The sequence below is a fragment of the Vidua chalybeata genome, chromosome 3 (assembly GCF_026979565.1).
Source record: "Vidua chalybeata isolate OUT-0048 chromosome 3, bVidCha1 merged haplotype, whole genome shotgun sequence".
Taxonomy (NCBI): Eukaryota; Metazoa; Chordata; class Aves; order Passeriformes; family Viduidae; genus Vidua; species Vidua chalybeata.
This window is the reverse complement of record NC_071532.1, coordinates 22,524,686-22,540,520: the sequence shown is the minus strand read 5'-3', so window position 1 is coordinate 22,540,520 and position 15,835 is coordinate 22,524,686. Positions and strand designations below refer to the sequence as shown.

The 15,835-nt window shown below is 42.4% G+C and overlaps 1 protein-coding gene across 1 annotated transcript; it reads left to right on the top strand.

The window, feature by feature from the left end:
- The first annotated feature begins 5,192 nt into the window (after window positions 1–5,192).
- Window positions 5,193–14,517, top strand: MTARC2 (mitochondrial amidoxime reducing component 2). The gene is made up of 7 exons (XM_053937878.1): window positions 5,193–5,455; window positions 5,606–5,779; window positions 8,834–8,996; window positions 10,387–10,527; window positions 11,194–11,255; window positions 11,344–11,415; window positions 11,952–14,517. Exons 1-7 carry the CDS (start codon window positions 5,208–5,210, stop codon window positions 12,079–12,081), a joined length of 990 nt encoding a protein of 329 aa, XP_053793853.1. The 5' UTR covers window positions 5,193–5,207; the 3' UTR covers window positions 12,082–14,517.
- The last annotated feature ends 1,318 nt before the right edge of the window (window positions 14,518–15,835 follow it).

Below are 15,835 nucleotides of genomic sequence, written 5' to 3'. Positions count from 1 at the left end.
TTTTTGTGTCGGGTTTTTTTTTTTCCTTCAACACCTAAAAATGCATTGCACTTTGCCTTGAAGTTCTTGCTGCATCTCAAAAACATTCCTTAAGGAAGATTCACTGGAGGTGAGGGGATGAGCCATGGCCACTTCTTGTTTCTAAATCTCATCTTTTTCTGGAGAGATGACAGCTGCCTACAAGAGGATGTGTAATTTTGAACAGGAGGTTGGCAGACTGGAATGAGACCCCCCCCCCCAGGAGTGCCTTGGACCCCAGCTCCAGCAAACCACACGTAGTTGCCTCCTCATGCTTTCTGTATTCCCCTGTTTCTGCTGCCCTTAAAGGATTCTTTGCTCCTTTCTTTCCTGGGACACTGAACTAGCATCAGATTGTTTTTTCAGCTGTGCCTGAATTAGGGTGGGGACTTTCCTGTCCTTGGTGAATCCCATCCTGCCCTGTGATGGCTGACAAACCAGAGCTGCAGAAGTGTTAATGTTTGTGCTGCAGAACAAATGCCCTGCTCCCCTCAAAGCCTCTCCTTTGGTCCTTACCTGCTCTCCCAGGTGACACAGAGCTCTACCCTGAAGACTCCTGAAGCTGCCGATGGATGTTATATTCAGATGGAAAATAACATTTACAGAACACTAGGAGAACTCATAATGTTTACAGCCTCTGTTAGTTAATACTGGGCCAAACATTTGCCAGGAAAAACAATTTCTGTGTTGTCCTGATGCATTTAGAGAGACTGAAGTTTAGCTTTTGACTGGAAGAAAAAGATACTTTTTAATTAATCTTCCTATATGTCTGGAATGACAGCTGATAGTTACCAAAGTAGCCGATCAACCAGCCCAGGTTTTGGGTATAAATAATTCTCTGTACAGGAAAAACCTCATCAAAAAAGAGAGATCCTTTTATTTCTTTGCTCTGGCTTAATTAAAAGGCATCTATCATTAATGACTCTATTTATGACTCTATCATTGCCAATTTCTTGTCTGAGATTTTTCCACACATGAATTTCAATGAGCTCATTTCTAGTGCATGACTCACTGAACTCTGATTTCTTTCAAGATTTTAAGAGAAAACAGCAATGCTCTCCTCCTCTCTGTGAAAGGATTTTTTGAAATTATTGTTTGTTCTAACTTTGGAAAAAGGATATATTTTTTGTGTGTGTGAGTATAATGTGATTTTTATCACATCTTGTTGAAATCAGCACTTGGCTGATTGTTGAAATCAATACTTGGCCATGTTATCCCCTCATCCCTGCCTTTTGCTGAATTATCAGAAAGTCACTGAAAAAATAATTGCCATATCCCTGGTGTGTGCATTTAATTCCTTTACTGAGACAAGCCCAGGCTACATTTAGTTCCAACCTAACACAATGACACCTAACTGAGGCCAGCATTTTGCTGTCTTTGTCACTGTTTTTTTTCATAATGTCCATTCAAACCTCTCCCCTCAATGTGGTAATATATATCTTTCCAAAGTACAGCACTGTGTACATATTGAAGACCTAGAAGATCCCCAGCTGTTTGGTAACAAGTAAAGAAACAAGAAACAAGTAAAATTGTTCAACTCTTTCCTCATCATTCATCTTGGGCCTCTGATTGAGCTGCTGCTACAAGAGTATCTAGGTTTGTCTCTCGAATTATCTCAAATATCCCACTACATTTGAAGGCAGATATGCCTTTTATGTTCTCCATAAGTTTTTTTCTTACCTGAAAATTTGTCTTGTGCTACTGAGTTAACACCATGCTTTTTAAAGATATGTCAGCATCATCCACTTTCATGACTGAGGGAGCCCAGCCCCAGTTTGCTGCAAGACTGACACTGTGAATTTTTCATGTGATCAGACACATTTTAAGGAAGCCTGAAACAAGGGAAGACCCTGGTGCAGAGAATGTCAGCACAACTGTCCCGAACTTTGATGATGTTATCAGCAATTGAAAACATGGTTATTTGCTTTTAAGGGCAGGAATACTGTGCCTGCTCTGGCTACAACAAACAGCTCTGTCACACAAGAAGCTGTGTTTGGATTGCAACAAAACCAGTACCTATTTTGTCTGAGTGGCTCTATTCACATTGCTTAAGAGTACAAGAAGCTGATGGCTCCTAGGTAAGCACCAGTGTGCCCAGGATGGAGGATGAAACAAACCTGCTGGTCAGGCTGTTTACTGGAGGCTGTTTGGGAGATACCTGGTGCGTGGGTGAAGAGGGCTTTCCTCAAAGCCTGCAGACTCAGACCTGAAACATTTAGCCACAATTGTGCTGTCTGCAGCTATTTCTGATTTTGTGTCCCTTGTTTCATAGCAGGAGAAGAGAGGTAATACAGATGCTGCTGCCTTCTGTTATTTCTTTAAGCTCCTTCTCACCATACTCTTCAAGAAAAGTTAGGGCTGAATGTAACAGAAGGGCTGGTCTAAATAAAATCTCCTTAGGCTCCTTGGGTCAGTAGATCTAGGGAATGAAAGCTTAAGGTCCTTCTTCGATTTAAAAATATTTTTTCTCTAAATTAATACCCAATTGTTAGCTAATGTGAGCTATTTCTGAATTCAGTTAAAAAGTAATACCAACTAAAAGAATCTGGTTCTGTACATCACTGTGCTGCCTGTAATGTGCAGCTAGGAAGGAGCTGTAGGTTTTCACAACCATCAAGGTCTCTACTTCTCCAAATTCTCATGCTGGTAGAGTACATATGTGCTTCAGACCTATTTTCTCTGGCACCCAGAAGAAGCTAGCAAGCAGTAAATCACCCTTTATTTTTTTTTCCAGAAAAAAATTATCTCAAAATTCTGTTAAATTCTGTTATTTTGATGCCTCATAGGCAGAAATTCAGAGAGTAAATTTGTTCTGCACTTTGCAGTTTGCACAGTGGAGAATACTGTGCTCAAGAAACCACAGGAGTTAGTTACTCATTTTTGCCTTAAGCTCGTGAAAATAAGCATTAATGTTTGTCAGGAGTGGCCAGCATATATAGTAGTTTGTTTGGTTTTTTCACTTATTTCACGTGATGCATTGCTTTCCTAGTTAAATTCTAAAACCAGTTAGTGTTTTTATCTCTTTAGTACTTATGTTAGTATATTTTGGTTCCTGCTTGCAAGCATTGCTTAGCAGACATGAGACAGTTGCTGCAGTTCTGTTGAACATTTGCTAACACATAAGATGCCTGGTTCCCCTTATAGCATTTTTCTGCTCATGTGGGTGCAGGTGCAGATTAAAGATCTCTGTGTGAATTCAATTAAATTCAACAAAATATAGACTCCATGTTAAATCAGAAAATTAATGGTTACCAAAGAGTGCAAGGGCTCTCAGTCCACTCAGCGGGGTCAGCTCCCATCTTGTGTTTGTGGAGGAGTCATAAAGGCAATCACAAGTAATCATTTTTGACTCAGTGGGTCAATGATTTGAAGGTGGTGGGGCAGGTCTGGTTTTACCAGACTAAGCAGTTTCACACCTATGATTTACCTGGAGCAATGTGGGGATCCCAGGGATATGGAGGACAGGGTGTCCCAGTAAAGTAGCATAAGAAGGGGTTTCAAGTGACATGGAAGGTGAGCAGGCAGCAGGCTGTCTCTGCATGTCCCCCACACAATCCAACAGCAGCATAAGGCTCTACTGATCAATAGTTAATCTCCAGAACTGTTCTGGGTTTGTTCAGGGGGCAGATTCAAAATAAACACAAGTTCTGTTTATCTTTCATGTTGTGGTGTACTTGTAGAAGGGGAAAGGTCCCAAACCCATGACTGGAATCAGAGCATGGTTTAAACAGCAAAGGGGTGAACCAGAAGGCAAAGGCACTTCCCTCCTTCTTGTACTTTCACAAAGCTAATGTTACCAGGGACCTTTACCCCAATATCAACTGGTAAAATGTGAATAACAAGGAGCAACTAGTGGCTGGGAAACCACAAAAGTAATTCAGAGCATCCTGATGAGGAATGTACACATTACTCCCTTCTGTACCACACCTACTCAGGTGGACTGTTGGTGTCCCAGCACTGCTGCCTGCCCAGTACCCCTCATCTGAAAGAAGCAGGCAAAGATATTTGCAACAAAATCAGGTTTAATTCCCTTCTCTGTGCTCAGGCAGCTGTCTGTCTCTTTGGCACTATTTGTGTCTTGATTTCCTGCTCACGGTCATATCCTGGTCCTTTCAATTAAGGACTTCTCTGTGAACTCCCTTCTTGCCCATGAGGAAGATCAGGTTTTGGGGTCATGCCAGTAGGGATAAATCTGCTGTCACTGCCTTTGCTTCCGACATCCATCACATTGTCTTCATCCACCAGATTTTCACAAATCCCACCATACTTTTTACAATTTACGGTGAGTCCCACTACAGGAATATTTTCCGATCCTGGTCTGTGATCAAGTGATTCTTGAGGTCAACGTGAGGAACTCTCCTGGCCTGTACGTACCCATTATCAAAAAGGTTCACAACAGCCTCATCTTCAATGTCCCTATCCACCAGGATGCTGCTGATGGAGTACTTCCAGCAATCCATTGAGGCTGGGCTTTCTGAATCTCCCAGAAATGCCCAACACTGAGCTTCCCCATCTTCTGCATTCTGGGACTTTGCTCTCAGCACACTTATAATAAAAATTTCAGTTTGTGAGTTTGGCCATCAAATCCCAAAGCTCTTGCTTTGCCTGTGAGAACAGACCTGTGGCAACAGTGACATTTGCCACTCCAGCCTTTATTTGATGCCACATTTGCCTTGCAACTGGGTATCCCACAAAGCAACTTCCCTGGGACCCTGCCAACAAACAGGAAGCTCTCGGAAAGGGTCTCAGGAGTTTGGTACCAGGCAGCTGGGGTGTGCAGATGTCACAAGGCGGCCGAACAGCACTGGACACCCCATTTGCTGCCCTCCATGCCTCCATCCACCGAGCCAAACCCAACGCATGAATTTGACGCACTTGTGTATTCCCACACGGCCCACACTTCCTGTAGCGCTGCTTCCACTAAAAGCACGGATATCAGACGGAACACATCATTCACCGGTGCTTGCCAAGCCGGACGCTCAGCCGTGTATTTGCCCCGCTGCGCCGCCCCCTTTCTCGCACCGAAGGTCGCGGCTCCGGGCCCGCAGCAGCGCCGGGCAGGTTGCGGGCCCGGAAGGCCGGACGGGGCCGGGGCGGTGTGAGGGGCGGTGTGAGGGGCGGTGTGAGGGGGCCGGGCCGGGCCGCACCCACCCGCGGCCGCTCCGAGCGCGCAGCGGGGCCCAGCCGCCATGAGCGGCCCGTGGGGCGCGGCGGGCCCGGCGCGGCAGGGCTGGCTCTGGGGGGCGGCGGCGCTGCTGGCGCTGGGCGCCCTGCTCGGGGCTTGGCGCTGGGCCGGCCCGCGCCGCCGCCGCCGCCTGCAGCGGGTCGGGACGGTGCTCAGGCTCTTCGTGTACCCGGTGAAGTCGTGCCGGGGGGTGTCGGTGCGGCGGGCGCAGGTGACGCCGATGGGCCTGCGCAGCGGGGAGATGCGGGACAGGTAGGCCGGCCGGGCCCTGGGGCCTCCGCTGGCTCCGCGGCTGACGGGTGTTTGTTTTCCTGAGGGCCTGGGGAGGAGCACCTGCCGTGCGGGTGCTGCCGAGCCCGGCATTAACGCTGTTGGGCGCCTTTGTGCCCCGTCCCGCCGCAGGTTCTGGCTCGTGATCAGGGAGGACGGGCACATGGTGACAGCTCGCCAGGAGCCGCGGCTCGTCCTTATTTCTGCCAACTGTGAAAACGGGCACTTGATCTTGGAGGCCGGGGACATGGAGAAGATAAGCGTGCCTGTAAAGCTCCCCCAAAAAAATCCCGTCCACAACTGCAGGTACTGAAGAAGGATTTTTCTTTCCCCCTTCCCTCTCTCTCAGTGCTGTCTTTCTCATGTGCTTTTCTTTTCAGGATTGTGTATGTAATATGAAATGCTTCGCATTTTCTTATACAGAAATTGGAGTGTAAAAGTTCAGTACCTCTATGTCTTTTCTGTGTGGGTATTTCTCGCTGTCTGCTTAAGGGAGATAGACTTCAAACCAGAGCCTGTACTGACAAGACAAGGCACAGTGTGTCAGTAGGTTTAGATTAGCTATTAAGAAGAAATTCTTCACAGTGTGGGTGGTGAGGCACTGGCACAGGTTGTGCAGAGGAGATGTGGGTGCCCCATCCCTAAAAGTATTCAAGGTCAGTTTGAATGAGGCTCTGAGCACCTTGGTCTAGTGGAAGGTGCCTCAGCTTGTGCTAGGGGAGCTGTGCTAGGTGGTCTTTTAAGATTGCTTCTAATCCAGATTGTTCTGTAATTCTGTGAAATTCTCTGCCATGTGTTACACAGGAGGCCAGGAATAGTTGTCATAACGAAAGCTCTACTTTTAATCTGCTAAACACTGGTGAAAACATGTCTCAGGAAAAGATGACACAGTATCAAAGATGTGCATTACACGTCTGCCAAATGAACTGTGATCTTCTGTCTTTATAGAATGTCATGTTTGCTTATTTGCTTTTACTTCTAGTGTTTGTGTTCTTGCTTGGGTGAGCAGCTGCATCTTGGAGCCTCAGTCATGCACTTGAGTATTTCTTGATCACTATGTGCATCAGTATTTTTGCATGCATGCTGGCCATTCAGAGCTGGTGAGATGTTGGAGTTTAGACTCACTGGCCCCTGTCTTTAGCCATTTAACTGAGGTGCCTCAGTTAAAAACTTAGTAGTCCAAGGCTCACCCTGAGGTCACAGGGGAAAGACTGGCATCCCAGGGACTTAGGGCATTCCCTGTAGGTGCTGCCCCAAAGGAGTTTCAGGTGGATGGGTTACAAACAATGATTTAGCTGTGTGCTTAGAGTTTTGTTGTGTGACTGCAGGCCTAGTTATTTTATCTATATATAGAAATCCGTGCTGGAAAACTGCCAGCAGGAAGAGGAAAACCTTTTCTCTGCTAAAATGTCAATTAATATGTAAGTGTTTAGAAACTGTAAGTGGCATAAGGCCCTACAAAGATACTGTAAGTGTTTGTTCTTTGGATAGCAGAGATAGTTAATGCACAGCTGCTGTAATAGTAACTAAAAGAGTGCTGGCAAGGAACTGCATTTGCTTGCTTTTAGCATAAGTCTCTTGCTGTGGAAAGCCTTGATCAGCACAGCTCAGTATCTCTGTTTATACAAGGCAGGTGCAAGTTCCAAATGGTAGCATTTCTCCTGGAGAAGTAGAACAGGCTTTTACAAACCTGTGCATAATGCCTGTATGTTGGCCAATGGCACATGCACTGCAAAACCATGCAGTTTGCGAGATGTCATTTTTCTAAAATTAGTTGTGTCACTAGAAGAATATTCAAATAGCCTAATACATTGCAGTAATGAAAAGTTAGTTTGGATTTCTTGGATTTTCCAGTTTTAGAGCTCAGGGATATGTTCTTCTGGCTTGGTGGTTTTTTTCCTTTCTTAATAAATTTGCCTTCAGATGAGTGCTCATGGGAGCTCATGCCCCATAAGCTGGAGCTAAAGCAATGCCTTAGAGCCCTCTGACTGCATGGGGCTGTGCATGTGCTGATCTTGAAAACTGCTAAGTCCACTTGCAAATTTTATATAGGTATTTAAAAATCTTGTGCTTGGGAGAGTCAAATATAGGACCAAAGCCATTGTATAGGTACATTTTCTGCTTCTGCAAATGCTAGAGTGTTTCCCTGTGGCTAAGAAACCTCCTGCTGTTCATCTGTGCCCTTTGTCAGTGTGTGTTGTAACGTTTAAATTGTGTGATCTATTCCCATGGATCCCTGCAGCACTGAGTGCTTAGGATAGACCTGCTTCCTGAATAGAAAGCAGTAATGCTGGAAGCTGTAAGAGCCTTGCCTCTGTTGTCCTGCCAGTCAGAAGGCATGCAGGAACTGCGGGATGGAGGGAGGAGAAAGGCAGTTGAATGCTGTCTGGAGCAATGACATTTAATTCCAGACTGTGTCACAGGGTAGGCACAGGAATCCCAGCAAATGGAGCAGGGATATTGATGCCAGCACCCTAATCATCACTCCCCCAGATGAGTAAAGAAGGGCTCCTAGAAGCTGGGCTCACTCTAGATGAACTGCATGGGCATCTCGATGCTTCAATCTGCCCAGGATTTGATTGCAGATAGGAAACTGCAGTGCATTTGGGTCAAAATGGCTACTTCGAAAAGTGTAACAAAACTACTCATGACTGGTGTCAAAGTTTATTGAAAAGTTGAGTCAAGGTTTAGCTTTTCTTGCCAGGAAAATGTTCCTTGCACAACTTGTTTGTATTCTATTGGCAGTGGTTTTTTGTGCCCCATGGACTTTGTTTCCAGTACAACTCTTTAACCTCCTTTAAAATACTGAGCTATTTTGTATGTGAAGTCTGAACTGAAGAGTCTCGCTCATCTCTGGCTAAAGTTTGACAGCACTAGTATCTGAAGGAAAGTTTCCTTAACAGTTAGGGACACTTTTAATTAATAACATTTGTACATATCAGTCGTGGTAACTAATCACATCATTCCAAACTATCATTCATTTTCTGAAATTAGTTACCTTTCAGCTGATTTCTCAGTAGAAGTCGTTGGTGTAGCAGTCATGTGCAAATGTAGGAGCACCCCCTTTTTCCCTCAAAGTAGGGCGAGCAGGTAGGTTTGTTACTGTCACTGATGGGGCATTCAGCTCTGGGCACATTAACACTCTTTCAGAGCTCATTCTTTCACCAGTTGGTATTGTCTGGTCATGTCTGTGTTCCTTAGCTTTCAAAACACAGTGGCCACAAAGAGATTGCCCTTTGGGAATTATTAGTTTTCTGTATATTGCTACCACTATTAAAACATGTTTTTTACCTTTGAATAAGAAGTTTCATTGAACCTTCATGTTTCCAGCTAACTTGCTGATGTGTTGTGACTCTCCAGGGTGTTTGGACAGGATATCCAAGGCAGAGACTGTGGTGATGAAGTGGCTCAGTGGATCACCACCTTCTTGAACTCAGAGCCCTGTCGACTGGTGCATTTTGAGCCCTCCATGGTGCCAAGAAAGTCAAAGGACACAATAGCCCTTTTCCGAAACACAGATGAGGTAAATGCACGCTTTTTCTCAGAAGTATGTCCTTTTAACCATTTCCACCCACCCACCAGAACCCGCCTCTTCCATCTTTGGTGATTGAGCCCAGTTTAGCAAGGTGTGTAGTTGTGTGCTAAAACCACTTGAGTATTATTTCCATAAAGAGGCAACTTGCTTAATTTTTACTTCAAATTGGTTTTAAACTATTGACCATTCACAGCTAAAGAGTCTGAAACTGATACTTGAAGAGGAACTTTTACAATGCAGAATACACTACCCTTTTGTGTCTCAGTGAATAGAAACATCTTTAATAATGTTTTGTTAGTGTAATCTGTGTTGCACAGAAAGATTCCACTCCCTATCCTTGTTAGGTCTGGGAGTATACTGATACACGTTGTGTTACTTTGTATTTTGTTCAAAGGAATGATGTTTAAACGGGCTGGTTACAGTTGTGGGCCTAGGAATTAAAATTCCAAGGAAGTTTCAGACGTTTTATCTCTTTCTGTGGAAGAGGCTTGAACGTATGATATTAGAGAAGTGTCATGGAAAGGAGATGCTGTGCTTAGACATCCTTATATCATTTTAGCCACTGCTTCCCTTCTTTTTTTCTGAAGAATTCTCTCAAGTGAAGAAGATCCTTTGACTTGTTTCAAACGTAAGGTTTCTAAACAAATTAAAAGTACGAGTGCCTTGGTTTAGTGATGTTATTATCTCTAGGGCCTCAGTGTTTTGCTTGTTGTTGCACAAAGAGAAGAAGGTATACTCAATTATAGACTTCTATAGATATGCATTTTTTATGTAAGGGCACTGAGACCAATACAAACACAATGTTTCAGCAGAAGACACTCAGATAAGGAGGGTGATGTTCTGGAATCGTAACAAGAAAGAAAAGGCAGAATTTCTTGGATACTGATCATCTTGTGGTTGAAAGGCATGTACAAGAATGGAGTAAGAATAATATAAGAGAAAGGCAGGAGGGTTATATACTAAAATTTTTACCAAAATGTCTCTTTCTTTTTTTTCTCCCCTCACCTTTGTGGAACTCCACTTCATGGAGGTTTAGAGGTTTTTAAATACTGTTCATTTGCCTTATTTGCTAATATGGCCCTCCCACTGCCCAGGCATCCCAGACTGATGAATGGACAGCTGTAATTGAGTATGGGCTCTGGATGTAGAACTCCCTCTTGTGTTGTGATAAGGCAATTTGAGCACACAAAAATTGCCATGGTGACTGAAATAGGAAAAAGCATGTTGTTTTCCTTATTAACCTACTTTCAGGAAAATCAAAACTTGAATGGAGCAGCCTAAAAGGCCACTGATTCCAATATCTGTCTTTTGCCATGCAATGACTTTCCTCCCATGCTCTTACAGCAATCTTAGGATTTGGTGGTGCTTGTTTCTGTAGGTTGCCTATCCTGACTGCAGCCCAGTCTTGATCATCTCCGAAGCTTCAATGGACGATTTAAATACCAGGCTGGAAAAGAAAGCTAAGATACAGAACTTCAGGCCAAATATTTTTGTAACAGACTGCAGTGCTTTTGAGGAGGTAAAATAACTGTCTTAAAATGTCTTTTTGAAGGCTTTGTTACGTTTATTTATATCTCAGTTGCCCTGTGTGATGGTGCCAACAAGGGTAAGGAAAGCTGCTATTCTGTGATTTTTACAGCTCAGTTCCAGAGAGATAAAGCTTCAGCTCACATCAATGCATGTGAAACATTGATGGAGGTCACAGGTCTATGGATGATTATTTCTCAAATTGAAGAAGCTCCTAAAGCAGGAATAGATTTTTATCTCCCAGGAGGATTTGCAATAGAAAGCTCGTGTAGATGAGAAGCAAAAACTTACTTCCCCTAAAAATTTCCTTTTTGCAAAACTGTAGATTTACCAGAGGCCACAGATCAGATTATCACCCATACAGCAAGAACAAATTGCTTTAGGTTCAGTGCTTCAGACAAGTGTATGTTGCAGAAGAGGATTCATTACTTGTGTGTCTCTCCTTTTAGATAGAATTATTAGTGTGTCCTGAACTGGATAAATGCAGTGACAGTAGGGTTTTCATTACAGTACTGTAGTGTAACTATGCATATTTTTAAGGTGCTACTAAAGGTGATCATTTGGAATGGTGCACCTTTTTGTGAATGACTGTGCCACTTCTGGAAAAGTAATTACATGTGCTTGTGTCTAATACGTGCCTAATGTTTACTTCCCTCAGGACACCTGGGAGGAAATTCTTATTGGTGATGTGGAGATGAAAGGGACCGTGTGTTGTGGCAGGTAAACACTGGAGACCTTTATTTTACATAGGAACAAAGAGGTTTGTGATAGGAAGCCCTGACTGATTTGGCACTGTGTGTCATTGCAGGTGTATTTTAACAACCGTTAATCCAGACACTGGGGTCATCGACAGGAAGGAGCCCTTGGAAACATTGAAAAGGTTATAAAAATACCACTGTTTCTTAGACTGTGGGAGAGGATTTAGGCTAGACTCCAACAGATGTTAGACTAGTGTTTTAAAAGTGGTTTGAAGTGTGTGCGGGACATAATAATGCAATGTGAAGGTCTGTGTATATTGGCTTTGAGTCTACTTCTTGCAATTCTATGTGGTAAGAAAATTCAGGAAGTTCTCTTCTTTATTACAAACTCCGCATTCCCTGTCTCTGTCATATCTGCCACAGTGAAAGCTTGGGGTAGCAGGTATTTAAGGTATCTAAAGGTCTAACTTTGGTTCTTTGACTTTTCTTTATAAATTTTTTTTTTAATATATTAAACATGATAATGTGAATACAGTCAGGCTTTTTTCCCTCCATTTTAACTGCTTGGGTCTTTTAACTAAAATATTTATTTCGTTTTTAGCCTAGTATCATGACCAAAACAAGGCATCATTATTTACATGTCTTCTCTTTCATCACTGATATTTTGATGTGTAGGTTTTGCTACCACTTATTCTAAAGAAGGGCTTTCTCTTTGCAGTTACCGCTTATGTGACCCATCTGAGAAACACATTTACAAAACCAGCCCTCTCTTTGGGAAATACTTTGCTGTTGACAAAACTGGAACAATTCAAGTTGGAGATCCTGTGTACAAGATGGTCTGGGAATGAAGGAGACTTTGATCAGAAGATGCTTTTTCACTTTGATATGCAGATTGTTTTTCCATTTACACAGTCACCAGCATAACTTTTTCTTCTTCCTTGCAATATTTTTTTGTGCTTTTTAAGGTGCAGGAGGTTCTTTGACGCTGTGAAGTGCCAGTCATTTCAGATCACGGAATCTACTGTCATACCTGTAATAACCACATCTTTAGTTGTCCTGTGGTGGTTTAGGATGCTGTGGTAGAACAAACTGATCCATGATGGACTTCACAGCACTACTGTGAGCATCACACCTCATAAAATTTCATGTCAGCTGCAACATTGGAATCCAAATTTGTGTACAAGAGTTTGCATCATGTGTTAGATACATTTAGTGCCTATAAAGAATCACAAAAACAGTCATGTCAAGCACAAAGCATATTTGTCACAGAGCTGCCTTTATAAGTGATTATGGAGTGCAGATGGCAGGGCTCTGCTTCCCTCCTTTGGTCCTAATCATCTTGTCCTGTCTATTTCCAGAGGTAGCTTTTAGTGGTGTTTCTTTCCTTGCAGTTGTTTCCTGAAGACTGTCTGGAAATAATTCCATTATTGTGTACTGTCTCTTGAGATTGGAGCATTATCAGAAGGAGGACTGTGAGCTGACTAAATAGTCAGGTCTAGAGGTAGGGGTGCCAGGTAATGATGTATAAGGCTGTGGGCTTGTTTAGTTTGTGACCTCTGCTTGACAGTTTGAACTGTCAATTTTTTATCCTGTGAACAATACCATAACACTGAGGTTGTAGAGTAGTGGTGCATTTGCTAACATAGCAGTAGAATTTCCATTTTGACTGAAAGAACTGGATGTTCACTGTGTCAGACTTCGTGGACACTGGAGGGAAAGAAAAGCTGTAGGGGGTGATCTGATGTTGAGCCTGCCCTGTTCAAGCTGCTGTTCTGGCCAATATTGCAGGGCTTGTGCACAGCTCCTCTCTGGATCAGTGAATCCCTTTGTGTAGACAGGCTGCTAAGCAGATATTTGGGAAGCTGCAGTTTGAGCATGTTAGCATCCTTACTGGATCTGCATTTAAATCTCTGGTTGTCCCCCAGTCCTGCTCCAATCTAACCAAAATGTCAGCTGTTTGTAGGAAGCTGATAATTATATCTTGTACTGCATAAAACAAATAAGGGAGAAAACTAATTGAATTACCGCAATGTTATCTTTTCTTTAAATGTTACATTATTTTTATTTTAAAAAAGAGTAGCCTCCAGGACAAAAGCCAGCCATCTTTTGAATGCTTGTCTGCTTGGTTCTTTTTTATGGATTTCTAAGTTTGAAAAGATTGTTGCCCTAGTTTAAAAAAGGAATCAAATTAAGTGTGAAGAAGGACAAATATGATCCTATCTGATGTTTAGATTCTTCATTTTCTGTTGTAAATATGAAAAGGGAGTTTTGGTGCATGTTCACAGCTCAGATCTGTAAAATGAAGAGCCGTTGAGCTTTGAGGAAGTGCAGGTGGGTGTATGTAGCAAGCCTGAAGCGATCATGTTGGGAGGTAGTTTTCTATTATTTGTGAACTCAGAGTTGCTCTGAATGCCATTTTGTCAGCAGGTTGTTCTGTAAGTATTAAGTTTTCCTGGGACATACAAGTGCCCAGTTTGAAGTGCATGTTGCATATTTGTGTATTGTTATGCCTGATGCAGCAGCTAATGGGAAGAAATGAGAGAAAAAGCATATTTTATAAAGAAAAATATTTCCAAGGTTCACTCTTAAAAAGCACATGTTGAAAGTTCTTAGTGTTAGAAGCTGAAAGCTTGTGGAATTCCTAATGGTGTCATTAAGCACAGGCAGCCTGCTGGCCTGCCAAAGCAATTAGTTAAGAGTGTGTCTCTTCATTAAGTCACAGAACTGGAAGGGAAAAGAGCTGATTTTTTTTGCTTCTGGCCAAACATTTTTTTCCACTGTTGTTTTAGCAGCATATCAGCATTTACATAACACAAATTGTGTGGTATAGATCCCATTGCCTCTCATTAGGCTGCTGTCAATTGGGCTGATTTGGAAATGGGGCTGTCTTTGCAAGGAGAAACTGCCATCTGCATCCCTGTTTGGAAGAGGCCATAGATCTAAACCCCCTATTTACTCCTGTTAAGCCTCTTAGCAGAATATGGCTGGAATCCTAAACCAGGTCTGAATCTGAGTACAACATGGTTCACAGATGACACTTAAATCAATTATGTGGCCATTTTGTGAAGCATGAGTTAGAGAACATGAGTTAGAACATTGCACTGTAAATATCTTCTTATGACTGTTGATTTGCTGTAACTATAGGAAGTGCATTTGATTTTGTTTAAGCAATTTAGGCAATTGACTGAAAACGTGTCACTCATAAGCCACTGTTTTTTAAATTGTGTACTTAAACAATTGTTATTTTTTTAAACTCTAGAAGAAGAAACTTCTAATGAATCCAACTTTCTTAAGGTGTAACATTTATTTGTGAATTTTTTTTTGTTTTCTGTTTCAGCATTTAATTTTGACTACTGTTAGCAAGATCTCATATATAGTTAATACTGATGATTGTCTTTTTTAATCCTACCTCTGAATTCAGAAATATATGCAGTTAACCAGGATATGTGTAAGACAGCAGAACCATCAGATATAAGTGGTCATCAGACTCAGTTTTGCAGCCTTTATGATCTAGATAAATGTGCTGGTTTTGCATTAATTGATATTTGGTGAGGAGGGAGGAAGAAAAGAAGACGTTTACAGACTTAACTTTTTTCCCCCAGAGATATATGAAAATAGGGGAATATGGGTTTAAAAATAGGAGAGTTTACTGTAGTCAATCCACATCATAGAGTATAATACCAAAACATTTTTTACAGCATTTATTGTACCAATAGTTATTGCAGAAGACTATGTATGAGAATGACAGTTGTTAAAAGCAGAAATGTATGGGTTGCTTAAGATTTGTGGTGGGTACATTTTCATCCAAGAAAACCTGAAAAAGATCTGCTTCTGCATCCTAAGGAGAAAAACAGCCTTCCAAAGGCATCACTCTGCTGGTCTGTAAAAAGACAAGAGATTCACAGATCTTGCCTCTACAAATGGCAAAAGTTTCAAAAAGGGCTGCCACAGGGTGTTGATTTTTGGTCTATACTAGCAACTTAAATTGCCTTTTTGTCATTCAAGATCCATAAGAAATTCCCTGTGCTAGGTAGCTACAGGACTGAGGATTACACATTCAAAATCTTTGTTTCTTTTGGGCAGAAGATTCTAAAAAGTGATGCAGGGATAAAGCCTACATGTGTATCAGTCTTAAGCTGGAAGAGAGGCAGTATTCATACCTCATAAATGTTTATGTTGTATCTAATCTTTATTGTGTTAATGTTAACAGTCTCAACTTGGAATATCACTGTTACTAGTAATTCTTTGCATTTTATATGAAGAAATTGGTAAACTCAGTAAGGGTTTCACACACTGGGCCTTTTTGGTAACAAATCTGCTTACTCATCATTACCAGGGAGCGGGAATGGTTGGATGGGGAAAGAAGATGAGCAAGGGTTAGGTGTGTAGAGGGTGTGTGTTAGGGCTGGAGCTGCACGAGATGGGACTGTCAACAAAGGCAAGATGCGGGGTGCTTCCATGTTCTCCAGGTTTTTCTGTGCAGATGGACTGAGAATTAGCCCTGGTTGAGGAATAGCATCAATTCCCAGTATTCAACAATAACCTGGCCTGAGGAATGCCACTCTCCCCAGTGGGCCGCAGCTCATCACATCAACTTCTGGA

What these genes read in the sequence shown, in the direction of transcription:
- MTARC2 (XM_053937878.1), top strand. Translation starts at nt 5,208, where the DNA reads ATGAGCGGCCCGTGGGGCGCGGCGGGCCCGGCGCGGCAGGGCTGGCTC. An exon ending in TTTTCCGAAACACAGATGAG is followed by an intron (nt 8,997 to 10,386) that starts GTAAATGCACGC and finishes TTGTTTCTGTAG; the next exon opens with GTTGCCTATCCTGACTGCAG. An exon ending in CCCTTGGAAACATTGAAAAG is followed by an intron (nt 11,416 to 11,951) that starts GTTATAAAAATA and finishes TTCTCTTTGCAG; the next exon opens with TTACCGCTTATGTGACCCAT.